Raw genomic sequence first — 27,850 nt, 5'->3', positions numbered from 1 at the left:
TGACTGTGGGTCTGGAAGATGGTAACACATCAGTAGGGCAACTGGTGATGTATCCTTCTTAATCACTGTCTCTGATCCCCTGTAGTAATGATTAGGTACGTTACCTTGTTTATGCTTTTTACAGCTTAAGAGTGTCATAAGTATATTGTTGTAATTGAATATCCTATTTTTCTGTATCCTAATTTTCTGTAACACTGAAAAGTACACAGTACAGTGAAATGAATCTTTTTGTTGGTGTCTGTGTTCTTTCTGCCACCCCCCTCCTCGTCATTTGGCAAAGCACTGGGCAACACAGACTCCCGTTAGCACCCGGATGGCGACTGCTCTGCCTCTTTGAGAAAGCCCATTGCCTCTGGGAGCTTGACCCCATACACAGTCAGTTGTCTAATAAACTCCTCCTCCCACCCCTCCCTCTTCCTGGGACTGTCTTTTCTTCTCCCTGAGTAGTGCAAAGGATAGGAGATAAGGGTTGCTCAGGACTGACCTTAAATATGCCCCTCTATTTCTTAAGAGAAGTCTTAGGAATGAAATGGATGTTTTAGCAGAGAAGATGATGTCGTTTTGGTAGCACTTGCTTCCCTGAGCACACTTAAGCGGAACACTCAATCCATCTATTTAACAGAAAGCATTGGTTTGCCTGCACATGCAGAATTAAAAGACCTTTACTTTCAGGGTCAAGAGATGGAACTTCAACCTGCCGGTGAAAAATATCACAGTGATTTAATGACCACATCATTTTGGCCAACCCAGTAGCCAGCTGACATTCTGTTAGAGGAAAACAAGTGGTTTTAGGGAACTTTGAAAAGACAGAAAACGGCTGAGGAGAATTATCTTGAAGAGCAAGAGCTCTAGCAGAGATTATGTATTTGCAGAGAAGCTTTGCCTGTGAAGATTAGAGGCAGAACATCTCAGGCTGCAGGGCAAGGGAGTTTTCTGAGATATGTTGCATAGCACTGCAAACAGCAATCCCGCCAAGCCTCGAGACACTGATCTGCCACTACGTCATGTATGGTAGGATATATCCCTTGCAGGGCGACGTCGCGGGAAGTTTTTATACCCAGCAAAGAAGATATTGCCAGAGAGGTCCTTCAGGAAGAGTGGCCAAAACCATACACACACCATACAGATTTTGCAATTGCCCTGAAGCCGCCTTTCCTCCAAGAAGTCTTATGGTACAGTCCTGGTAGAGATGGTGTTTGGGGTGCAACACAGTGAACTGAGCATCTTTCTGAGCTTTAAGTAGACAGAGGCCTGTTACCTGCTGTTACTAGTTCTCTCCTGACACCCAGAGCTCAGATGCTGGCAGAGCTGCTGCAGGCTTTAAGCCTACTGGCTTCTGCAGCCCCTCTCATACCTGCCCCTGCACACCACCCTGCTGCCAGCTCCCTTCCTCACAAGCCAATGAACTAATTTTTTACGTCCTCCTTCAGGCTATGGAGCTCGTTCAATAACATTCCCCATTTGTGATAAGTCAATTTCTTTAATATGTTGCAAACTTTACTTTTTGGGAGAGACGGTGTTTTTCGTTGGTCAAATTGATTTATCATCATTAAGCATTACACTTGAGCATATCCAGCTACTAAGAGCCAGGGTAACTTTTAAAAAGTAGCATTAACTATAAGTTTCTTCCACAAACCACAAATGTCTTCAGGTGAAGTGGCTCATGTGGCTGGAGGAGTTTCTGTGTTTTAGAGTATTAGTATTCCTTAGTGATTGTTTTATTAAAGGTTTTGTGAAATATTTAATTGTGTGCAAAACAATTTGTGACTATGTTGTGTTCATAGTATGTGGGTGCAGCTCAGCAAAATAGGTTTTATGCTTTCATTCTAAGGACAACAAATTGATTAAACTGTCTGGGGAACTGTATTTTGAGAATTTAATCTGAAATACTGATTTCTTGCAAGTAACTCTCAATGCTTTTGTTAGAAATTGAAGACAGAAGCTACATTCTAGATAAAGACATTAACCTCTAGACAGTTATGAGCTAATTTGAGTACAATTCAGAACGTATTTAAAAGATGAGTAGATGTGATGCTGAAGGGATCACGTGATTTAGTGGTGAGCTTGACAGTGTGAAGTTAACGGCTGATGATCTTAAAAGATCACTGTTTGTGGTTTTAGGGTTTTTTTTTCCACTGTTTTTCCCTACTGTGGCTTGGAAAAGTCTCTCCTGATAAAAAGCCAAGACTCCTTGCGTCATCTTAAGCCAAATATCTTCTTGCCCTATCCACAATAATCCTGGAGAACTGTCATCCACTCATTTGAAATGTCATATGTGTCCTTTAGCGCTGTCTCATCTGGATTCAAAAACCCTGTAGGTTGTGCTCACCAGCTCTTAGAGTCAGTAAGCCCCATAATACTCCTGGACAGTGGTATCAAAAAGGTGAACTTGATGCTCCCCCAAATCTTCACAGCACTCCCTCAGTTCAAAAGGATTGCAGTACATGTGATGATCTGTCTGCACAGCAGAGCACAGGACAGGTTTGCTCACCACAGCCACAAACCACGTAGACCACTGCATGTCACCGAGCCCTCTGGTAGCTGTCTCATCTTTCAGAGCCCACACAGGCAGACAGACCAGCTCCATATTAATCCCTCAGGTCTGTACATAATCAGAAAGCTTTTCACTGCATATATATGTTAGTTTAACCTAATGGGAGGTGTCTGTAAAGGAGAGACATGCCAAGGGAAGAAGAAAACTTCCATCAGCCAATACTCATGAGAGACAGGTTGTCAACAGCGTCCAAGCACTTCCCTTGGCTGATGCTGCCTCCTCCAGCCTGATAGAAAACTGCTTTGCTGAATGTTCACAGGAAACCACAAAGACTGTGGGACAGGCCTGTTTTTAAACCTGCTACAGAAGATGAACAGCAGGGACCAGCTGCTTGAAAGATAACAGCATTTAACCTTGCACCTGGAAATGCATTAGGATATCAAACAACATCCATGGGACTGCCATATTGACTGTTGGCTTTTAAGTGTGTTGTCTTCCATTGTGCCCCAGTAATAACACAGGAAGGCTGCATGATCACAGGAGAAACTGCAAGGATATGACCTTCTGGGGCAAGGTTGCTGAAGCAGCCTGGGGTCACCAGGCTGAAACTACGTCAGGAGGACTGAGGAGAGTCTTACTCTGAATGGCAGCACACGGAGACCAAGACCAGGATAAATATGTGGTTGGTCCTGTGAAAGAATAATGAATCACAGAATCATAGAATGGTAGGGGTTGGAAGGGACCCTTTAGAGATCATCTAGTCCAACCCTCCTGCAGAAGCAGGGTCACCTAGACAAGGTCGCATAGGAACACATCCAGGTGGGTCTTGAAGACCTCCAAGGAAGGAGACTCCACAACCCCTCTTGGCAGCCTGTGCCAGGGCTCCCTCACCTGAATAGTGAAATAGTTTTTCTTTATGTTTAAGTGGAACTTTTTGTGCTCCAGCTTCATCCCATTACCCCTTGTCCTGTTACTACCTACTATACAAAAGAGGGATGTCCCAATCTCCTGACACCCACCCTTTAGATATTTATAAATCTTAACAAGATCACCCCTCAATCTCCTCTTCTCCAAACAGCCCCAGTTCCTGCAGCCTTTCCTCATATGAAAGATGTTCCATTCCCCTGATCATCTTAGTAGCCTTGTGCTGGACTCTCTCAGCATTCCCCTATCCCTCTTGAGCTGAGAAGCCTAGAACTGGACACAGCACTCCAGATGAGGCCTCACCAAGGCAGAGTAGAGAGGGAGAAGAAACTCCCTGGACCTGCTGGCCGCACTCTTCTTGATGCATCCCAGGATGCCATTGGCCTTCTTGGCCACAAGGGCACATTGCTGGCTCGTATTTAGTTTATTATCAATCAGGACTCCCAGGTCTCTCTCTGCAGAGCTGCTCTTCAGCAGTTTGACCCCCAGCCTGTACTGGTGTGTGGGGTTGTTCCTTCCCAGATGCAGGACTCTGCACTTGTCCTTGTTGAACCTCGTGAGGTTCCTCTCTGCCCAACTCTCAAGCCGGTCGAGATCCCGCTGAATGGCAGCACAGCCTTCTGGGGAATCAGCCAGTCCTCCCAGTTTGAAGCCAGCTGGTTTCTGTCTCTGAGAACACCTTACTGAGCCATGCCCTCTTACCTAAGCCTGAGTCCAAGGCTGCTGTGTACAAACTACCCCAGGGGGTACAAAGAAGGCATCTCAGCACATGGGGTGTGTGGCTCAGTTTGTGCCAACAAATGAGAATATGAAAAAAACAGAAATAAATTCTAACATTCTCCTCCAAAAAAAAAAAAAACCAACCACCACCCAAAACCCCCAGAAATGTTTTCCCACTTAGCAAAACAGTAAGTGCAAAATACTGTAACAATAGTTCGTCAAAGAGGCACTTGCAACAATAAATTGAAACCACACAAATCTTATCTCCACAGGTCCTATTTTACTAACTTATAACCAGGCAGAGCCGTAACTTTGAATGAAAGAACCAACTCAGCTTCCATTGGAGCCCCAGTACTGCAGTGCCAGCATAAATCTTAACAAAATAGCAACGTAAAGGTAGTCTTTTTACCCCTGAATTGTTGCTGTGTACAGAAGGAGACTCATAGACCATTAAATAACAGTCTATTGAAGTATTACAATTAGTTACTTTGGCTGTGTAAGTACTCTATTCCAGCAACCTGGAGAGAACGGCCTTTCCCTATTCTGAGCCATAAAGCCACGCTACGTACTTGCAAACTGATTTGTCAGTTCTACTACTACTATCACTATCATTTTCTTTCTGTCCTGTTAGTCTATGTCCTCATCACCAAATAACTCACAAAGAGCATAAAAATCTATTTTTTTTGTTAAAGAAAGCCTCTTTTTTGTCGGTCACAGCACTGATATAAATTGAGATCAATGTGAGAGATCAAAGAGTGTAAATATACGGTGTTTCTTGTAGACACTGAAACACCATAATGCAAACCAGCCCCTAACACCAGCAGAGGAGGCTGAGAGAGATCATTTTCATTTGAGATAGCCATCATCATGGCATTCCTTGACCACCACCTTGATGAATCCAATCACAGCCATTTTCAAAACACACAAGGCTGGGCTGAAAGGATCAAAGGGTCAAAGCAATCATATACCTTCATATGCAACATATGCGTGCATGGTGAATTCAGGTACAAACCAGAGTCAAATACCCTCCACTGACTGCTACAGGTGTACTCAAGATCTATACTACACAGATGCAACTCTACAAGCCTATTTATCACCTTTAAATTATAGCACAACCACACTGATTTCACAGTTAAGGTACAATGATTCTGACTTGCCCCAAAAGGCTGCTTTCTTCATGAATTTTCACTGCGTGCCTTTCTAACCCGAGTAGAACATGGCTTGCAAACTTCTTGCCATAAATCAGGCACAGCAAAATAGGTGGGATTCCCTTTTGCACAGACACACTACCCTTCAAATGATGTACCTCAAAGACTAGAGACTCCAGAGCTGCCTTATTTATATTTATATGTATTTATATTTACAATTTCTATGCGAGGGCTAGTATTTGCGTATTTAGTCTTAGGGTTAAAGGAAGAAAATAGTCCAGTTTCCCATCAAAAGTATCATTTGGTTTTGCTTTCCTGCTGATATATTTCATTTATGGGATTTACATGTTAGATGATTGTCATAAAATGGTGCTGAGTTACACAAGTCTGCATCACCCCCATTGGGAACATGCTGAAAATAGAGAGTAAAGGAGAAGAGAGCATCACTGAGCAGAGCATGGATAACCCTCCCCTCAGATTAGGCACACCAGTGATCTCCACCCAGAATGGCAAAGGGATATATATTATATAATGGTGTAGGTTTTTTATAACCTATCTCATTTTTCTCAGTGTGCTTTGGACTTCTTACAGTACCAGCATCAACTGCAACAGAAACAGGAAAAAAGCTTCTTCTGACTTTACCCTCAAATGTGTTGTGGACAGGAAGCAATGCAAACAACACTGTAGGGCAAAAATATATTAGAAACTCCTCAGACAGTGAACTGAAATTATTGAAGCAACACTGCAACCGGTGTCCATCAGCAAGGAAAACGGACAGAATCTTCTACAAGTCATCTGGATTACCCACTGCCCAGAGCAAAGAACACATCTGTCTTGAACATCCCTATGGCAGAAAGTAGCCCTGGTACCTGCACTTTCTGTGAAGTAGCAGATGACGAGTTTGAGCTCCACGCTACAGCAGCACAGCCGTAGTGCTGGCCCACTGGTTATTCCCTTTGATCAGAATTTCTTCTTTGACCTGAAAGGTATTCCTCATTTGTCAGTTCAGATGAAGCATTCCCATGAGAATGCCATCCCTCCAACAAATTTCCCTCTTCCAACATCTTTCAGCTAGAAAATTCCCAGCTGAGTGTTATGTGATAAAGCCACTGCTCAACTCCAAGATGTTCTGCCTCAGTTGGCTGCACTGCTTGTTGCTGGGATAGTACTGATAACAACCCACGTCTGATGTCGGCTGAAAAAGTATGCAAAGCAGTAGACATTCTGTCAACAATATGGACACCTTCCAGTGGCAAACCAATGCCTTTAAATAGTGACGGATGTTATTTAAAACCATAAAAAAACCAGAGACCCTAGGTGGGATATTGGATAAAGGCATCTAAATCCAGCACTACAAGCCACAAAACCTCCACTTCACCGTATAGAGATGTCTAAAGACTATTTTCCTAAGAGCAGGTCCTAGACATTAGCTTGGATTCAAACAACCCTCAGCCTCAGCGGGATGTAGACCTCAGGTCTCCTCTGCTGTCCCAGAGGAAGTGTTCGTCACTCCACCAAGGCAACAATCCTTTTGAGCACTGTTTTATTGGTGGTTCCAGGACTGTTGTGTTCTCAGCTGCACCATGGCCACCTCTCAGCTGCAAATGTAGGAAGCATCTCTGCCTATAATGGACTAGAATTGCAGTATTTGCATGAAACTCTGAGATTTGGTCTCCCTGAGGCTGATAGGGACCCTCAACCCAAGCTGACAAATGCTTTGCAAACACTCTATACCCTGCAGAGATTTATGAAGTTTTGGTGCTGTTGCCTCTTCCCCTGCCAGCTCCTTTTGTTTGTCTCCCCTAATCCCTCAGTGTTCTAAACCAAACACATTTAGTGAAGGCACTTTTGTCCAAGTGGGTCATTCAGAAAACTACATGCAGAAGGGGGTTTCTGCTGTGAATTTAATAGAAATTAAAGACACTCTATCACTACCATCCTTGTTTTACAAAGTAGTGATTTTTTTCAGTGAGCATCCTGCTATGAATTCATGTTTCTAACTGTACACTAACAGTACACTACAGCACTAATGCTGTACACATACTGAGGAGGGAACAGAGTGAGTTAGATAATCTCTGTGAAATTTTAAATGATTTAGGAGTAGTGAAGGAAACTCCTTTAAGCATCTACTCTAACACTTCTGAAAAGGTCACATTTAAAGGAATGAGAACAGGACCTGAAATACAGATTTCTCCCTTTTTGAGACTATGAGAATTTTTAAATGAAAGTATCCTTTAACTCTCCATGTTTCAGAAATAATTGTGCATATAACACAGAAATATACAGAGTTAAACACTGCTATCTTAAAGTACATTAAAAGATTAACCTGGTTATGAAAATCTACACTGGATTTAAACTTCATTTAAATAAATAATTATGTTTCTTTTATACTTGCATAATATACTTTCATTATTTTAAAAAGTAAGATGCTCTATTAGTAGTATTAGTAACTTAAAGCTTGCTCTCCTCCTCATGTGGCTTACATCTTCCTACCATACTCCCTAAACACATTTGAATTTTTCCAATTTCTGGCCTTTTCCTTACCTGTAGTCTTCTACCATCATTCTAACATCCCCTGCTTGCTTGGCTGTGGCTGGTGAGGTGCTACAGGTGTTATAAATTGGTCATGGAATAATAGAATCCTTTCAGCTGGAAGAGACCTTTGAGATGACAGAGTTCAGCCTTTTTCCCAGCCCTATCAACCACTAGACCATTTCCCTAAGTGCAACATCCACCCATCTCTTAAACACTTCCAGGGATGGTGACTCCAGCACCTCCTTGGGCAGCCCGTTCCAATGCCTGACAATCCTATCAGTGAAAAAAAAATCCTCCTCATATGCAGCCTGAACCTCCCTGGCACAACTTGAGGCCATTTCTTCTTGTTCTATTGCTTGTTATTAGGGAGAACAGACTGACTCCTGTCTTGCTAAAACTTCCTTTCAGGTAGCTGTAGAGAGCAATAAGGTCTCCTCTGAGCCTTCTTTTCTCCAGGCTAAAAAGCCCCAGATCCCTCAGCTGTTCCTCATATGAGACATGCTCCAAATCCTTTACTAGTTTGGTAGCCCATCTCTGGATCCTCTCCAGCACCTCAGTGTCCTTCTTGTAGAGAGGGGCCCAAAACTGGACACAGTATTTGAGGTACAGCCTCACCAAAGCCGAGTTCAGGGTAATTATCACCTCCCTGCTCCTGCTGACAACACTGTTCCTGATACAGGCCAGCATACCACTGGCCTTCTTGGAATGGGAAGGACCTGGCTCCTGCTGAAGGGTAACACTATGCTGCTGCTGCTGCAGGAGTTCTCTGGAAAATTATGCCTGAAAAATAGTCTGTCCCTGGTCAGTCACATGCCAAGGAGAAGAAACTAACTTGAGTGCCAGAGAGAGTGGAGGGAAGAAATTAGGATAACACAAATCCTGGGATTTGAGAAGTGACTCATTGACCAGTGACAAGGTCACTCATATAAATACCTGGAACCAAATAATCTCCAGATGGCCAAGGCTTCCCCTTGCACAGGTCATGTTTTTGAGGTCAAGGTCTCACTCAAGGTAGGTTGTGCTCTGGAGTGCCTTTAAACCAAGGTGAGGAAGACCAAGAAGCTTGCAAGCCCAAGATAAGTATGTGGAGATTTGAAAAACTGATGCTTTGTCTACACTGGGGCAGTAAAGAGGGTCCCTAGTTGCATACCCCAGCAGAGGCACAAAACAGAGCTTCCAATTACAGTTCTGGGCAAAACAGACTCCACTACTCCAGTACTCGACTTAGAGAGGAAAGCAGGAAAGTTTATTCTACAAGAAACAGAACGGAATAAAAGCAAAAAGGGAGTAGGATGATGAGAAAATTACAACCAGCACTTTAAGATCTCCCTCCCCAATCCCCCCTTTCTTCTTGGGCCCAGCTCACTGCTCCTGATATCTCTACCTTCTCCCCCCTCAACAGCTCAGGGGGGCAGGGATTGGGGGATGTGGTCAGTCTCTCAGATGGGCTCTGCTGCTTCTGTCTTCTCAGATGAGGACTACTTCTGGTGTTCCTCCCCTGCTCCAACACGGGGTTCCTCCCCCAGGACACAGTCCTTAATGAACTTCTCTGGTGTGCTTTGTTCCCAACAGCTGCGGCTTCTGCCGATACAGTGTCTCTCACTCGGGACACAGTCCTTGGTGAATATCTCTGGAGTGGATTCTTTGCCACGGTTGCAGTTTCTGCAGTTACAGCGTCCCTCTCATGGGGCAAGGCCTCTTCAGGGCATAAGTTTAATGAGCTGCTTTGTTGTGGGTTCTTCCCCACAGTTACAGTTGTGGATATTGCATCCCTTCCTCGGGACACAGCCTGCTCCAGCCATAGTTTTAAAGAAGAAAATCACTGCCCCTGGCTCAGGGTCTGCAGTGAAGTGGCTGTCTCTCCCACGGGACACAGCCTACTCTGGCCATAGTCACTGTCCCTGGCTTGGGGCCTTTAGTGAAGTGGATCACTGTCCCAGGTCTGGGGCTAGCTTTAGCAAAATAAATCTCTGCCCCTGATGCGGGGTCTTTAAAGGAATTAAAATAAATCTCAGCTTCACCAGTTCTCTCCATAGAATGCAGGGGAGTCTCTGCTCCAGCACACCTCCTCCTCTCTTTCATCACTGACCTTGGAGTCCACATGGTTGTTTCTCTCACTGTTCCTACTCCTTGCATCACCACCAGCCAGAAGAAAAAGAAGGGGCAGAAGAAGAAAGAAAAAGATGGAGGAAGAAACCTCCTCTTCCGGCTTCTTCTTAAAAAGTGATTGTGGAGGCATCTAATTGGCTCAGCCCCAGAAGTGGGTCTGGCTCAGAGCTGGGGAGAGTTATGAGCCACTTCTTACAGAAGCCATCTTTACAGTCCCTTCCCCCTTACCAGTAAAGGCTGTCATGTCAAACCATTACAACAGTCAGGTAAAAAAGGCACCAAGATAAGAGTGCACATCAATAGATTAAGGTTAAAGTAGGAGACAGTAAATTTCTAACATTTTTGCCACCTAGAGGTAGGTGATCATTCTGAGCAGGTAACCTAAAACATGCTCCTCAGTTTCAGGGCAGCATTCACCATACGCTCATATTCATTGCAGGATCAGATACAAAGGAAGTACAGGAACTTCTGAGGCAAAATCCAAACCTGTGACAGACATGCAGTTTTGTGCACTAACATAACCTTAACTCTGTCCTGCCAATCATACCAAGCAAAAGCCATTTGAGCAGAATAAAGATACTTCAGCAATGTGATAGTAGAATAAAACAGATTGGGAAGTCAGGTTTAGACTGCCTTAGTTCTTCAACTGCTCTACCTCACTTTCTGTCTGCCCTAGCATCACACAATGGCAATATATTTGTTATGCACAGCAAAAATAGGAGCTGTGATCCTGTTGCTGATGAGCTAAGTTTTCCAAATGTAGCAATATACCCAAAACCTGGACTTGAAGTATTTAATTCAGGTGAAGAAATCTCAACTGTTCAACTTTCTCTAAAAGAGTATGTTAATTTGTTGTGTTTTCCCCTACCCCACCACTGACATTTGTGCCACTAAGAGTCCTACTTCTTACTCACAGCTGGGTGAAGTTGGCTAATATACACAGAACTGAAAACAAGACAAAGCTGGCAGAGAGCAGTCACCCACCAACAGACTCCTTCTTTAGAAAAATTAAAACATAGCAAGTCTCCATTGCTTTTTTGCAGTATCTATGCAAGAGACTTTAGAATCAGACGTTACTGAATGCACTGATAGTGTTCCATTTTATCTGAGAGTTACAGTGGGGCAAAACCTAGCACTTCAAAATTGCACCTGGTTTTTTCCTGTTCAAACAAGTCTAACAGAAGCCTCTTGGACTCATTTCTGGTTTCAGTGATAACAAAGACCCATCAGTTCTGGGAGTACAAAGGCTTAGATGTAAAGCCAGCTTCCTAAGAGTTATTAAGAAATGGCAGATGCCACCAAAGGGCAAAAACAGCTATTTTCTAAATGTTTCTAAATTTTCAGAAGAAAAACTTTATGAACAAAGCCCCCAAAAGCTACACTATCCCTATTTTGAAATAAAGACCTAAATATTCCATTTGAATTTTGCATGGGATCATTATTGTCAGACACAAAACATGATGAAAGTGATACAATGAATCACTTTCTGACATACGCATTACACAATCTTCTAAGCCATTAATTAGATGAGTGCTATTTATATACTTGCTATGCTGGATTATACAGAAGCTCTTCTTTACACCTACTCCTAATGCCTAAGAGTTAGGTCTCTCGGTTCTTTACAAATAATAATCTAATAGGTTCTGCATAAATGCAAACTGTTAAACCAAACTTGTATTTCAGTTTCAAGATTCAAGAACTCCTCTGATCATTTTAAGAAATCTAATGAAATGGCTGTATACAGTAGCCTTAAAATGTGCTAATTGAGTTATATTTGGTGAACTAGCTCTTGAGAAAATGTTTGTTAACATTTTCCTAGCTAAAAGCTTCACATGACCAATAAGGGATGCTTTGAATACAGGTTATTGCTCTAGTCACACTCCAAAAGCAGAAACAAACTGCTGTCAGCAGCACATTTTGTGATACAAATTGCAGGCTGGAGCAAATGAGCTAAAGTCAGTCCCATCATCATTTCCTTAAGCAGCACCACTACAAAGTTAGCAGCAGCACCAGAGTCTTCTGATTTTCTAGAAGTATTCCACAAGTGCAACTATCAATACTATCTCAGTTTAAAAAACTTCTGTCTTAAAATGTTACTAACCTGAATTCAATGGATAGTTGTGCTTGGGCAAGATGGCACAGAGTAATCCAGAAGCATATGCTATCATGTGCTTTAACAATTCTTCTGTAGGAATAGTGCTGTTATTCAAGGGTGCTAGAACACAACTTCCCTACTGCTCCAAGGCAACTTTAGCATCTGAAAAAGACAACTTGTTTTACAAAACTAATGCTGGAGTTTAAAAACTTCAAGTGGAAAATGAAGGAATACAGAGCAAAGAGAAAGAAGCTCATAATGTCACAGGTGTGTGTTAAGATACTCCTAGCTCCAGTCAGATTAACGCAAAGATTTACTTTAATGTGGGAAAAATCTAAATATGATGGTGTTCTGTGTAAATATGCACAGCATTTAAATTTTATTTTAGAACCTTTGACACCTGTCTAAACTGCCTAAACCTAACAGCAGCCTCCATGCAAGCAATGATGATATCTTCCCTATCACCAGCACAAATACGTCACTGATTACGAAAAAACATATGATTTCATTGTTGTACAGATATGTGCCAATCACTGCCTGCGTGAATTAAACAGCCCAATGTAGAAGACTGGATTTCAACGACAAAGTTGGTTTAGAATTACAGCATTTGGATTGACATCACACTAAAAATGCCCTCATGGCCAAAAAGGCCAATGGCATCCTGGGATGTAATAGAAGGGCTGTGGGCAGCAGGTTCTCCTGCTTCTCTACTCTGCCTTCGTGAGACTGCATCTGGAATATTGTGTCCAGTTCTGGGCCCCTCAGTTCAAGGACAAAAGCTGCTGAAGAGAGTTCAGTGCAGGGACACTAAGATGATTAAGGAAGTGGAGCACTTCCTTTATGATGAAAGGCTGAGGGAGCTGGGGCTCTTCAGCTTGGAAAAGGGGAGGCTCATTAGTTTACAAATATTTAAAGAGCTGTTGTGGGGAGGATGGAGCCAGGCTGTTCTCAGCGATACCCAATGATAGGACAATAGGTTCCAAAGAAACATAAGGAAAAACTTCTTCACTGTGAGGGTGACAGAGCACTGGAACAGGCTGCCCAGATGGCTCCTTCTCTGGAAATGTTCAAAACCCACCTGGGTGAGTTCCTGTGTGACCTACTCTAGGTGGTCCTGCTCTGGCAAGGAGTTTTGACTAGATGATCTTTTGAGGTCCCTTCCAATCCATAAGATTCTGTGACTCCTGAAATTAATACAGTAAAGAGCATGGGAGTTTTATACATGGAATTAGGCAACCATAAATTATTAACTCCTTAATATTTTTATGGTGCGAAAAATCTTGGCCTTACCTCAGCTTTGAAGAAACCTACATTCAAATCTATACAGTTAAATATATTTAAAAAAAACCCAACAACTAACCAAATTTTTCATTTTGCTTAGTATTCTCACTAGACAAACCAACTCAAGTATAAAATTTAGATTTTTTCTTTATAATAATTAAGCCATGCCTGAACAAGAAACTTTGCATGGAGTACACTATGATGTGAAATAGGCTATGTAACTTCTTTTGGTTTAACATTCTGGCTGGAAAGTGCACGACCACAACTGTCTTATCTAGAAACCACCAAATGTGTTCTGCCTCTTTCGTAAACTGTCTGCAAGCAATCCAATGTCTGTTTTGAGAAGTCTGCTCAGGAACATAGATTTCTAGGTTAACTCACTGTAACCAATTAGCATCTCTGTGCTAATCCCTGATGACACCTGTAAGGATTCTTTCCACGTGCCTGTGAAACTTAAAGACATTGGTCTGTCCATTCTCATACTACTGACTCCATGATGACCACGATGTAGACAAGCTATAGGTTCCCTTGTACACAGGCACACAGTCATTCTTCCCTACTTTTGAACTTTTTTATTTGCTGTTAAGAGTCATTCACACAAAGCTTGCTGCAATCTGAATTAAATTTACATCTTGCATCCTATTTATTCTCATTGTATGGTCAACAGACCATCAGCATATACTATCTATAAAAACATTGGCTAAACAAACACCAAGAATAGTCAGAAAAAAGGATAAATTTGTAATAAAACTGCCTTCATACTACATAAAAGAGAATAAAAATTGGATGCAAAAGATACTAGGTTTTGCTATTCCCATGTAGTATTAGAAGTCATGTTCAAATTCTACTTCAATATCAGACATCTTTGGAGTGATATCAGTCACTGCCTCCAAAGATTGGATCTGACACCAAGACACAACATGGAAGCGTAATGTTATCTCAGAAGATCTGACCTTATGTAGCTATGTATGATTTTGACATTACAGCACAGCACTGCATAATTCCTACCACTGTTTTATATCACGCATATCTTTCAGTTCAGATCAAAAAACATTTCAGCTATTTTCCATGAGCCAGAGCTGCCTCATGCAAACATTTTTTCATGTTTATGCTTTTTTTATAAAGAATTATAAAATCCCCTAAGATAGTCATAGGAACAGAGCAGTAAGCAGTCCACAGCTAGTTAAAATTTATGTAAGGAGTAAGAGCTTCAAAGCTTTTGAGCCTTTTCTTTTTCAACTAGCATTGAAGTCCCACCAAATAAAAAAACTTGGGATTTACTTTCAAATGCTATGTAAGCAATATTCTGCACTCCAGGCAAAATCCGTTATGACTCACGAACACCAGCTTTGTAGAAGAAAAGAGTTGATTCTAGAAAGCACGGACATTTAGGCCTCGAAAACGAAGCAGCTGATCCCGATAGCCTGAAACATTCCCCACAGCAGCACTAAATGCCATTAAAACGCATACACACACTTGCGATGATGGCTAGGCAACTTAAGGCCACATTTTTAGGAGGATTAAAACCTTTCCGGGATTTTATGTGTGACTTTTCATATCCCGCCCCCAGCCGTCAAGCCTCGCTTGCTGAGGGCAAGCACCCGTGCTTGCCTATTTTCCCCGCCGCGCGAGTGGCACAGCAGAGCTGCCCCATAGCCCGGGGCCCGGGCCGCGCTCCCCACAAGGGATAAAACGGACGGTAGGGTTAAGCGCAGCCGACTGGGAGAGGTGCGAACTCAGAGACTCGCCCGCTGCAAGAACCGAGGAGTCTCAGGCGGGCCCGGCAGCCCCGTGCCGGTTCCGTGCCCGAACCTCGCCCGGCCCCCCGTGCAGCCGCCGTGCCAGCCGCCAAACTTCGGCAGGGAACAGGGAGGCTGGCGGGCCCGCAAACGCCAGCGAGACCGAGCGCCTGCGCGCCCCGCCGGCGGGCAGCCTCCACTCCGCCCGGCAGCCTCCACTCCACTCCACTCCGCCCCGCCGCCTCACGCGCCCCCCGCCCAGCTCCGCAGCCGCCACCGAGCCCCCCGCACCTTGGCTCCGCCTGCTACCGTTCTGCATTCTCAGCCCCATGTTCTCGGCCGCGCGCGAAGAGGCAGAGCAGGCCAACGGTCGGTTCAGCGGCAGAAGTGCTTCGTCCCTGGCTGCGGGTGGGCGGGCGGGCGGGGCGGGGCGAGTCGCTGGGTCTGGCCGGTCTGGGTGGGCGAGCGGCTGTGTGCCCTGCGGCTCGCAGCCTCCGTGAGGGGTGGCCAGGCTGACAGCCCCGGCTTCAGCCTCAGCCCCGGCCCAAGCCGCGGAGTGGAGGACGCACTGGGCGCTGCGGGTATCTCTCAGCCGCGGGCTAGGCCCCAACGTACCTCTTCAAGTGGTGCATTGCAGTCAAGAGGAAGTTTTGCCTTGTCAGGGAAAAGGTGCTCTGATTAGTTAAGCCTTTTTCTTGTAACTTGATGGGAAGTTGATGGATACCAGGGAGTGGTTTAAGGCAAATTGTTCATATTTCAGAGGAGCAGATGGCAAATCGAAAGCCTGGAGCATTCCCAGTATGTTACACTGAAGAAATTAATTCTCAATGTCTTTCAAAAAAACCAGCACCTTAGAAATTAACCGTGAAAATAAACTTTTTCGAAACAGCATTTAATCCCATCACTGATTAATAAATTGAGACTGATGTGTTGGATTTTAACTTTAGAAGTGATAGGCTTGGATTTACTTCTTGTCAGACAGATTGCTATTTTCCTTAACGTGAAATCTCTTGCCAGAAAACCCATTGTGTGTCTGTTTTGAGTGAAGCCTTTCTCACTGGTCAGCTAGCTAGAGGTAGTGCAGTCACCTCTGTAGCGAGACACCTCAGAAAAGGCTTTGTGTCATTCCAGCTGGAGGGACGTTGCCCTTCACCATCTAGAAAGTGTTATTAATGACAGACTAAATACAGTTTTTTACGTGATTTGCTACCCTTCCTGACATGTTAGGAAAAATAGTTTGATTGTTGTTCAAAACCATAACAAAATGGAGAGGATGGTATTTTAAAACCATTTTTCTTCTTTATTTCTGCGTTATTCAAAATTCCCACTAAGTCATACAAACATTGATGCTGGATGAAACCTGTAGTTCATCTACATTAGTGCTTTGTACAGACTCTATCAAATACTTGATAAAACTTTCAGTAGTTGAATATTCGCTGAAATGTCTTGCAGACCCCTACCTAATGGTGTGCTGATTTCCCTTACAATTTTAGACATTCCCGTTAGCTATATGAAATACTCCTTAGTTCTTGTGCTTCACCTTCTAGCTATCATTTTGTCAGTCTTCTGGTGGTCCTCTGTTTTTCTGACTTTTTTTTTATACAGCATCTATTCCTGTGGTGTATCAACTACTGACACCCATGATGCCACAAACACCTTTCCTTTTTGTCAAACGAAGTAATTTCACAGCATTTTGTCTTTTTCTCCTGTATCTTCTGAATACAATGGCAATGCCATGGAGAGGAGCAGTTTTCCTCACTTCTCTGTGTAAAACCTACAGATCCATAAAGCCTCAAACTCAGCAGGGGTTTGTTTGTTTGTTTGTTTGTTTGTTTGTTGTTTCTAAAGTAGATTTTTGATTGCATGTGAAATTAGATATTTGGGGAAAGGGCTTTAGGAAATTAGCTACCATAGTTCTTGTGTTTCAGAATCTCTGGCTCAGACTTTGATATAATCCAAATAGTTAAATCTGTAGATTGTAGAGGCAGGGATAGGCTTAAAACAAAGATAGTAGAATAAAGTGCATGATAGTCTCACCTCTACATGGTATCCTAACTGTTAGCTGTAGTACTCTTTGTTGGCTGCAGAGATCATGCTACAGAAAACACTTCTTTCTGTTTTCTGTCTTTTTTTTTCCTAATGAGTCTTTTGTACTTTTCGAAGACTCTTTTGTTTCATTGTCTGAATTCTGCATTTAAGGTTCGGATTCTCTATGTGTGGTACCCAACATGCAGTAAGCAGGCTCTTCTGTCTGACACAAAGCATGGATTTCTCATAGTCTCCTTTATTGTTCCTATACTTTTTTTCCACCATGTAGATAATTAAAACACCCAAATGTGAGTGTTTTTAGAAACGTATCACAACTATTCCCCTGGTTTCTAGGCAACACTCAGGGAATGTAGTGATTTCCACTAGTTTCCTCTCAATCAGCAGCCACAGCATACTGGAGATGTCCTGCCTCTGAAATTTTTGACCTCCCAATGGCAACCAAAGCCTTATGTATTTCTAATTGGTCTGAATTACCAATTTGCTGTTTGTATCCTTTTGGTCTGTGAAAGTATATGTCTTTTAAATGTAATTAAAAACTAACCCAGATGTATAGCAACGTGCTAACACAATAAATCTTGTAACATGTACTAAATAAAAATAGACCTTGACAAAAACTGGTTCTGTCCTGGACTTTGATCCAACCAAATAAGTACAGAAATAAGTAACACAGATGGCTGCAGAGCACCTACTGTTGTTGAAGAAGCAATAATGTGACAAATGTGAGATTTGTCCTTTCCCTGTTTGAAAAGAGGAAGAACAGCACTGAACATTGTCGGCTGTCTTTTTCAGCAGGGCATTATCCCCTTTTCCTTGGAATTACAATGGAAATTGGTTTTAAAATGCATCTACACTGGGAGGGAATGAAAGCAGCAAGAATATATTAGGAGAGTCACATTTGCAAGTGTAGATGAGCATCTGTCACTGCCATAACACGAATTTAGAGAACCAGCACCTTATTGTCTGCTGCCTTTGTATCATCCAATGTGAACATCTAACTGTTGAGAAAATATGCAGTTAATAGTATTCAGCAACAATTTTTAAGCCCAGGGTAGTGCTTATTTTTATGGGAGAAACAAAGTTGTTATGTCTAACAAAGATTTTTTTAAAAAGGAAAACTTTCTTTTGCACATTTAGCCCAGAGACAGGATATGTTTCCTCTGAAACTGACTGCATGTCTGACAGCATCTGTTCATAATGTCAGACCTCTGCATTTGTGGGGTTTGTCTGTCTTGGAAAAAATAGTTTTTTAGGTACACTGCAAAATTCAAATCTGCTGGTTTTTTGAGAGTCTTTACTCATTTCAAACCATTTATTTTCTTTGGCTCTTGCTTTTTTTTACAGCTATCAAAGTAAGCCTACATATTTGGGCAGAAAACATCCCAACAGCCAGATCTGCACATTGTACTCACAAAGTATTCTAGAAAAGCCCAAAATTCTTCACACTGTTTACTTTATGATGGAAATAAATCTCTTGGGTTTACTTGAGTTTTTATTTGCCATCAGTGTCCTTTCTCAATGTGGGCTTGTCGCCCACCCGTGGCTCAGGATGTCAACGTTCCAAGTTCCTAGCTGCTGCTCACAGCAGGCTGCTGCTGAATTGCAGCAATCCCCAGTCAGCTCATTCAGACCATTAACCTTACAATCTGATCCTCTACAATTATCTGGAAAGCAAAACATTTCCCTGAAAGATCAGAGGAGGCAGTGCTTTCTAAATGCATTTAAACAGGCTGCCCGAGAAGGTTTTTTTGCTACCTTGTTGGGAAATTCTTGTGTCAAACAACTGGACTAGCTCTCATATAGCTAGTATGAGGGGAAAAAAGAAAAAGACTTACGAACTACTGGAGTAGGGTTGGTTGGTTGATTGTTTTTTCCATAGCATACTTTTCCAGGAGGAATTGTAGGGATTTTTTTTTGCCTTGTGTTTGCTGCATGTTCTTTGGTCATATGGTTCTTCAAGTCATTTAAAATAATGTACAGTCTTGAAATATCATTGCAACTTTCTAAATGATAGGAAGTTGTGTGTTCAGGCAGGGCTGGAGAGTCTTTGCCTTTCATCATGGTAATACATTTAGTTGTTTCGTTATTGTCTGTATAGCAGCAGTAGTCAGAGATTTTTGTAAAGTTAGGGCTCCAGTGGGAAAGATGATGCAGAAACAATTTAGAGGAGATGGTCCATGTCTTAAAAACTGCAGTTTTTTATACCCTGTAATTTAGAATGCAAGAAGGGAGCGAACTTAAAGTAAGAGGCAATATAAGGAAGATGAGGAGAACTATAGGAATAGATAATGACATAAGGTTTCTATGAACACGGTATTAAACTACCATACTATTTATCAGTATTGAAGAAAGTGTCTTCCCTGCAGTATGAATAACTACTACCAAAATCCCTTTGGGAAGCTGCTGTGCAGGCAGGTGTGATGTCTACAGCTATTCTTTCTCTTCAGATCCATAGTCTTCTAATGCATCTGTCTGCATGATACAAGACTGTTTTTAAATGTGGGTAGGAAGAAACCTCTATAAATTGTAGATGTTATTCTTGGATGTAATGTAAAACTTAGTAGCTGAGATGAATCAAGATCTGCTTATATTTATTCTTACACTGTGTCATTTTCTGTTTATCCATTTTTACCTCGAAAGTTTGCAGACAGGAGGCTTGTATGTAAAAAACTGTTCTTTATTAGGGCTGACTGATGAGAGCTGTTCTTTTCTTATTACTTTACTTGAACTGTTAGGTATTAAAGAATGCAGACTGCAGTAACTAAGAGTAATTGGAATTTTAAAGGGAAAAAAATATGTAAATGTCATAACTCAATTACCTAGACCATAAGAAATGCTTTATTTTCTAGTGGATTTATGTATTGCGCCACATGGAAATGCTTACTCATAGTAACTAATGAGAAACAAGATGAAAGCATATTTTTATTATTTCAGTCAATATCAGAAAATTAGGACTCAGATTAGACATATATAAATGATATAACTCCACTAAATCCAGTGAAGCTGTTCCTGCGTAGGGTAAGAAAGATCATCCATGTCTACCCAGTCTGTAGCAGAGATAGAATGTCATTGTGGCATTCTGTGTGATCCATACACTTTCTACACAGCTACCACTGCATGCTTAGGTTTGTCTAGCAATGTATTAATCCATGCATATGGCTTGAACTATGTGCTGAAGAGAATTCCTTCAGCTTTGTCAAGGTCAAGAAGACTAATTCTCAAGGGGCAGCTTTAGAATTGCCTACAAAAGACAGTAAAGATATGCTACGATTTTCCACAGCAGTTTGATACATTTTCAATATCTGTGTGAATGTGAAGTACAGTTTTACTAGAAATAGACTAAAGTTCTAAACTGGAAGAGTTTGAGGGGTTTATTTTCCTTTAAAAAAGTACTGTAATGACATTGCCTGTGTGTTTACACATGGTGGAACATGAGGAAAACAGACTGATAATATCTCTTGCATGCCACATTTCATAAATAATAGGAATTTTGGTCATGTTAACCACTGTAACTATGTGTGAAAGCAAGCAATGGGCAAGAAAATGGCAGGACTCAGGGCGTATAAAGTTTAACTGTTGCAATTAAATCCTCTAAGAATTAATTTTCTGTGGCATCATTTTATCAATACTAAAAAAGGGAGTAATTGCTGTAAGTACTTTCTGTTACATTTTCTAGGACTTCTCTTCAGGTGAAAGAAAATATTCCAAGGAAAATGTCACCTACTTACTAAATTTCTGTGTTGTTATTGACGTCATAAGATTTCAGGAGTATCCTTATTCACATTTAGAAAGAAACTGAATTTTACTCTTTTAAAATTTAGTGCAAAACTGCTTTATTTTTCCCCTTCCCATTGATATGTTATGTGCATCAGAAAATAAAGGGACTTCAGTTTGATGGATGTTTCCCAGGCCAAAGAGTCAGGATGCTCAGGGTCTGTTTATAGCTTTGTCAGTGACTTGTATGACCTTGCATACACCAATTTAGGGGCCTGAGTAAGTTGCGCTCTAAATCACCTTGATGTGTTTCATAGTTGGTAGTAAAAATGGAGACACTTAGCGTTAGTGCACTTGTCTACATATATGAGATGATTCTTTTTGTACTGTGCTTATCAATAGAAACAGAAATGACAGCTATCCTTCGAATAATAAACATCAAAACCATCAAAGTTTACATAATAGAGATGAGATCTAAACGTAGAGTAGTATCTGTTTATCCCTAATCTAATGTCACAGAAGACAGAGGGACAGTGTTTTTTATTATTAAACATGAATATCTGTAATGGAGTATAGCAATTCCACAGGAGTATAGAAGAATTTACTCTGAGTATGCAAATGAGTTACACAACACAGAAATAAAGGAAAATAGGACTAGAGCAGGGAGAAGTCTTATGTGTTATCATGATTTCTTTAATGACAGACAGCATCTTCATATAAATCTCTTCCATAAGCTGTTCGATCTCCATCCTAAAAGTTGCTTTTATCCTTGCAGCCCTCTTCAAAAGTTTGCGCAAAAATTCAATTCCTTAGATGTCTAGAAACCTTTAAATTCATGATCAATGTGTACTCAGTTAATATTGTATTGGCTTTATTCTCATGCTCTTCTATTCACTTTTGAGGTTAGGATCCTCATTCCCCCAGCTCATGTTTTTCTTCATATGTTCTAGTAAGATCTGTGCTAGAAACATTTACCTGACTGGTGTGAATTTTGTTTTCCAAGCCTTCCCATGTGCAGTTAAATACTGACATCTCTTTCCTCCTATGTCATCTGCTGTTCATAACAACAGTTCTTCTTTCTCCTCCAATGTATACCTTTGCACTTGGTGCTACTAATTGTGTTTCAATCTGTACCACACGAATTTGCAGTATTAGTAAGTACTTTCCAAATTATAATGCTTTCCTCAGTATTGCAATACTTTCCACTTTCTGTCATTCACACATCCCATGTATTATAAATATGCACAGTTAGCTATTTTACAAAATGTACTGTGAAAAAGTCTTCCAAGACTGATCTTCCAGGAATATCGCTAGTAACTTCTCTCCAATTCTATAAGGAAAACTTGTTTTGTCTCTCTTTTAGCTAAGTGCATCTCAACAACCTGTCAGCTTCTACTTGGTTAGTAAAACCTATTAGGTTTTATTGCATTTACTAATTACTTTCACATGCTCTTGGTTTCTGATTTCATTAAAATATATCCTTGAAGTGAGCTGAGCTTGAACTAGCAGGCTTTTCCCTACCCGGATCATTTTCCTCCTTTCTAGATTACAGATACTACGCTCACAATTTTCCAGTTATTTGGTGTCACTTTGAGTTTGTTAGCTTGGTTATGGCTAATCATTTTCCTTTCCCCTATGCAATTATCTTTCCCTTTTTTTCAGTTTTCTCAGAACTATGGAAGGATTTCTGGAGAAACTTCATTGTGTTATGAAATTTCATAAGATCGCTCTCATAGATAAAGACCATTGTCCTCATCATGATCCGTGAAGGGCTAAGACAACCATAAGACAATACGCTCTTCAGTAAGTGCTTGGTAAGCTGTATATTAATACTATGAGTTAGAAAATATTATCAGGTTCTTTTTACCTTGGTAGAGGTTATGGGAAGGAATCTCTATTCACTTTACTGGAGGTGTAGTAATTTGATTCTTAATGGCATTTCTTAATCATATGTCTAAATCTGGAGATTGAGGAGATAACAAGACGCAAGTTACTTGGGTGATTAAAACTTAATTCAAGTTTTAAATAGCCTTGGTTGTTCTTGGCCTTAACAACATCAGGAAATTCTTAGGTAGAATAAAATGTCTGAGAAGGAATATGACACCTATAAACCAAAGAATGCATGATCAAAACAAATGGAGGTGAACACAAGGCTCCTTTTAAGACTGTTGCCATTAAATTTGCAGATATGAAGATACATTTTCCTTGTTGCTTTGGAAATGACTGGGGAAAATGGTTCTTTTAGTAAAATTCAAGACAATAGCAAAAATTTTTTATTTACAAAGTACAAATGGGGGTAGTTCAGCCATGTCAAGTCTACTGCTTTTTCTTTTTGTGTAAGAAAAATGATTGTTGTTTCTCTTGCTGAAAGTAAAGCAGCTAGACTGGCCTTTTTTTTGGTCTATTGATAATTTTCATTTGAAGATTTCACTGTCCATTTCTTTTGAGTCTCAGTAAGTTTTTAGAATTACATTACTAGTATCTAGCTCCTGTTTGCTGTGTTGTGGCTGCTGCAGTGTTACTGATCTGAAAACTTGTTTCTACAAAATAATGAAACATATATCTGTATTGCTTTGGTTTTGTCAGTTTCCATGGCAGCCTCTCCAGCTTTAAAGATGCTGTGGGCTGTCAGACTGTTGGGTATGCAATGTTTGCAACAGCTGGATTTCCTCCTACCACTGTGTGTGAATCAGAAACAACTACTAACAAAAGGAAGCTGACTGCCTGTTATTACTAACCCCTGATTAATGAATAATGAAGGTAATGGGAGGGATAAAGTAGGCCAAAAATAGATGTTTGTTTTAATGACTTCATTCCTAAAGCAGAAACTGAAATATTATTCCTTTTGGAAAATTTTATAACAAATAGCCACAATCTTGGAGAATTTTCACGCACAAAACACCTAATTCCTATATCTCAAAACTTGTTTTGTGTTCATTGCATAAAGAAAGAAAATCCACTTGTTTGAATAACCAACCCAAATCAAAGAAGCAAAATGTGTTATGATGTTGAAAAGCATACAGACAAAGTTTGTTTTCATTTTAATTAAATAAATGAAATAAAGTTGCTGTAGATCTTTAATGGACGCAGATATGTTTCACTCAGTTTTGGCCACTGCTTCTCAAGACAGTGGAACGAAGACTGAAAAGAGAAAAAGAATTATGAGAATGAGAAAAAAAAAGTTGACATTCAAAGGTAAATTGGCATGTATAGATTTCTGTGATTAGACAAAATGAAAAATTAAAGAGCCTTTTTGATTTATTCTTTTTGAACTATTACAGAATCAAGAATGAGATATTTATTTTAATTGAAGGATGATGCTATACTGCCAGAAAGTAATACGAAACACTGATTCATAACCCAAATAGGCAACGTATTATTTATAGATGTCCATGGTAATTGAGATGGAGGGTGGTTTTATGCAAAGATTTTGTATGGAATAAACTGCTGGAATAAGAGGTATGTGTTTACCAAGCAAAATGATAATAAGATATATATATATATGTCTTGATTCTTAAGTTTTTAATAACAATGTTTTTGAGTATAGTAGTCTGTGTTCTTATGTCATAAAAATATTTTTTTTCTGATTGTTTGGGTTTTGGAAAATCTCATTTTCCATTTTCAATGTATTCAGGATTCTCATGAATATTTATTTTAAAAGGTTTCCATGATTCCCTTTCGCTAGCGCTGTGTTTTCAGATACTCTGATGGAAGATGCTAAAGAAAATAGAATTAGCTGTGTTATGTTTCTCCTTGAAATATCAAGTACAGGCATCGGTAAAGACAAGTTATTGATCTATCTAGCAAGGACTTGTAATAGCAAGCATCCATGCCTGTTTATATATTTAGTGTCATCTTATGTTAGTAGAGTCAAATTTCTGTCAACATTTTTATGACCATATCTAATCTGAGTTCGAACTTGACATTCAGAAAACTTTCACAATAAATGTACACTTTTGCACTACTTCTGAACTCTACAGTGGAGTCCACTGTCTGTTGAAGTAGCTAATTATGGTGATAGAGTCTTCAGTTCCATTACCTTCCTTTACACAAAATGCTTACCAACGTAGTTCTGTGCTAAATTCTTTTCTCCTTTAATTCCATTAGTGTAGTTACAGTACTGATGGATTTGGTGGTGTGTGCTTAAAATGAGATCCACAAGATATTTAGGTGCCTCTCTGCCACTAATGCAGAGTCCCTTGCCTAAATACCTTTGGGAACTTGTGCTGTAGTCCTTTATAACTATGGAGCAGGACTAATTGGTTTGGATTCCTGAATTCTTGAATGGTCAACTGGAGGTTTTCAAGGGGCATCTTTTTCTCAGCACTGTCTGAAGACTATTTTTTTCAAGGGATCTTCAGCTGGAGTATGAACTTTTGAAAGCTTTAGTTGACAACTGCTGCAATAAAACAGTCACCAGTCCCCAGTACTCTAGTATTTCAAAGACAACCGTGTGAAACTATTTCTTTGTGACAATAAAAATCAGAAAAAAACCCTCGCAAAAAAACAACTCAGAGTGCTTATCTGAGTTGTACATGCATACTGTAATGCAAGTAATTTTGATCTGATTGTTTAGCAATCAGCTAAGTCTGTCTCTGGGAACTAGAAACTATCTGCATCACATAATTTTATATAGTAAGGAAGCAGATTAGAACTACTAAGTGAGACTTTTACAGACAGATACAATGTAAAGATGTACTAAATATGTAGGGGTTTATATTCCTTTTGAAGATCTCAAGGCTTTTCTATGTATCATGAAACTATATACAGAAGCAACTGCATCTGTTTTAGAGCTGTAGAGAAGCATTCCTGAATTATTCCATAAAAGGCTTAAAGAATGTGTGCATTCAAAATGTAAATGAGTAAAGGAGACTTCCTGTACACAACCTGAGGAAGTGAATGGACGTTATCTTTTTCTGTTCTTCAGTATAAATATATGTTATCTCAGTACAATTCCCATCTCACATGACCTCTTTATTGCCTTTATATTCCCAGAATGCATATAGTCCAGAATCTTACTGTAATTATATACAGTGACATATTTCTTTTCATGGGTAGCAGAATGAAATGCATGTCACCTGTTGGTCTGTAAACTGTGGCAGATATCCTAATGGTGAGAAGCCACTGCCTATGGGTTGATTCACAGTGAGCTTCTCACTTTGCTGACAGTATGCCACGTGTGAATAACACTGCAGTCTCTTGCCATGTTGCATCTAAAATGTTGTGAGTCTACTGCATCTTCTCCCACAAAATATGAAACAGTTAATGAAACAGAATGGTAATTGCTGTAGAAAATTATATTCTAGACTAGGATGAATCTAGGCTTTTTCATTGCTCTCTTTTAACTGAATCCACTAGATTCCACTCAGGATTTGTTTTGTTTCTTTTTTCATTACTCCATATATGTGTGCATGTACAACTTGTGTAGAAACTCAAATTGAGATGCATGTACTGTTAGGCTATGCATCTTCAGAAATGCAGGAATAGCTTTTTCCTTGCTAATATATTAAGACATTCAGTCATGAACTGTTTTCCTGATTGTTGTTATAATGTATGGCACACTATTCCTGTAATTAATATTAATGATCTCTAATTTGCACCCAGAACATAGCCCTCACTCTTTCTACAACAGAATAATGGTTAATTGTTTTGATTTTCCTTGAAATATCATCTTATTTCGGAGTCATTTTCCCATGAGAGATCGAGCACAGAAGGTGCTGGTGGTGTGTAGATACAGAGACTCACACAAGTCAGAGTGTTAGCTTCTCAAACAATGCCTAAACTACTGGTTGCAAAAGTTCTACATCTTTGTAGCTGAAAATATGCATGTCCTGGACTACAAAGTTGATGGAATGTGTGTAAGAGTGCCAAGAGTGAAACTGAATAGGAAGCCTCATCTCATTCTTTATTCTGCAGCTCAGTACTAAATACCATTGCTTTCACATTTTGGGAACAGCTTCTTACTACATAAGCAATGTGAGAAATATGTTACCTAATTTAGAAAGTAGTAAAGCTCTTCTAAGTACTGTAAAAGTGATGATGATTAATGCAAGAGTTGTAGTCAGCACTTTAAATGCTCATTATAGCTTCTCCTGCTGTTCGGAGAAGAAAATAAATACACACAAATGAAAGCTATAGGAGGACTGGTCACAGTGAATGCTGTCTGTGCAGACCGTTCCTCCCTATTTTAACTATTCTATTGCTAATACCCACATTTATTAGGCTGCTGAGAGGATATACTGCATTGAAAAACACTGAAAGGAACAGCTGCAGATAGTAATATGTTTAAGAAATTATGAAAGTTTTCAGAAAAATGGGTAGTAAGACAATGTTTCTGAGACCAGAAATAAGGTCTTTGGTGTCTATAGCCCCCAACCCTACCCTAGGCTGATAAGTAAGGTCAGAGTACAGGATAAGCATTCTTTCCTGTAGCTGAATTAGTTCTTCTAGTCCTGCAGATTAAGAAGGAAATAGTCAGGCTATGCAGCAATACAGAAAATAATTTGGAAGTCTTCTCCAGGATCCCTGCATGTTACAAGTACAAAGCTTTGTAAGAATATTTCTTACACCTTAAGTGTAGTTCTTAAACATTAGTGTACCTACACCTAAGTGTATTTCTTAAACAAAACCCATCAAACAACAAGCATACACATAAAACTATGTTATTTGTCCCTATTTTCCTTGACCTACTCAAGTACTGCAAATTTATACTACTTCTTGAATGATTCCTGTATGTGCAGGTGTGATTTAATATGTTACTGTACTGCATCAAACAGTTTCACTCATTTAGCCCCTGATCTGCCTTCAAGCTAAAGAGCCTGTGTCCCACCCGTTTATCCTCAGCCTTCTCATGTCAAGGCCACCTATTATCCAGTCCTTCAATTGTATACCAGGCTTTGTAGATTCCCTGTTCTCATTTCACCCCTTATGTTGGCTGCCCTTCATCTGCTGCCCCTCGTTTTCTCACTCGGGATGTTTTTTGTGCTGCTCCTCCGGCTCTGCCTGCTGCTACGTCCTTTTACAAAGCCCGCACTGTCACTGCAGT

The 27,850-nt window shown here is 40.5% G+C and overlaps 1 protein-coding gene across 1 annotated transcript in view; it reads right to left on the bottom strand.

Moving 5' to 3' along the window:
- Positions 1-15,407, bottom strand: part of SPATA7 (spermatogenesis associated 7) — a 70,374-nt gene extending 54,967 nt beyond the window's left edge. The window contains exon 1 of the mRNA XM_061998550.1: positions 15,337-15,407. Within this exon, the coding sequence (XP_061854534.1) occupies positions 15,337-15,376 (40 nt within the window). The 5' untranslated portion in view covers positions 15,377-15,407. The remainder of the gene's footprint in view (positions 1-15,336) is intronic.
- Between the last annotated feature and the right edge of the window lie 12,443 nt (positions 15,408-27,850).

Source organism: Colius striatus, chromosome 6 (assembly GCF_028858725.1).
Source record: "Colius striatus isolate bColStr4 chromosome 6, bColStr4.1.hap1, whole genome shotgun sequence".
NCBI lineage: Eukaryota > Metazoa > Chordata > Aves > Coliiformes > Coliidae > Colius > Colius striatus.
The sequence above is the reverse complement of the archived record's forward strand: the minus strand, read 5'-3'. Positions and strand labels throughout refer to the sequence as shown.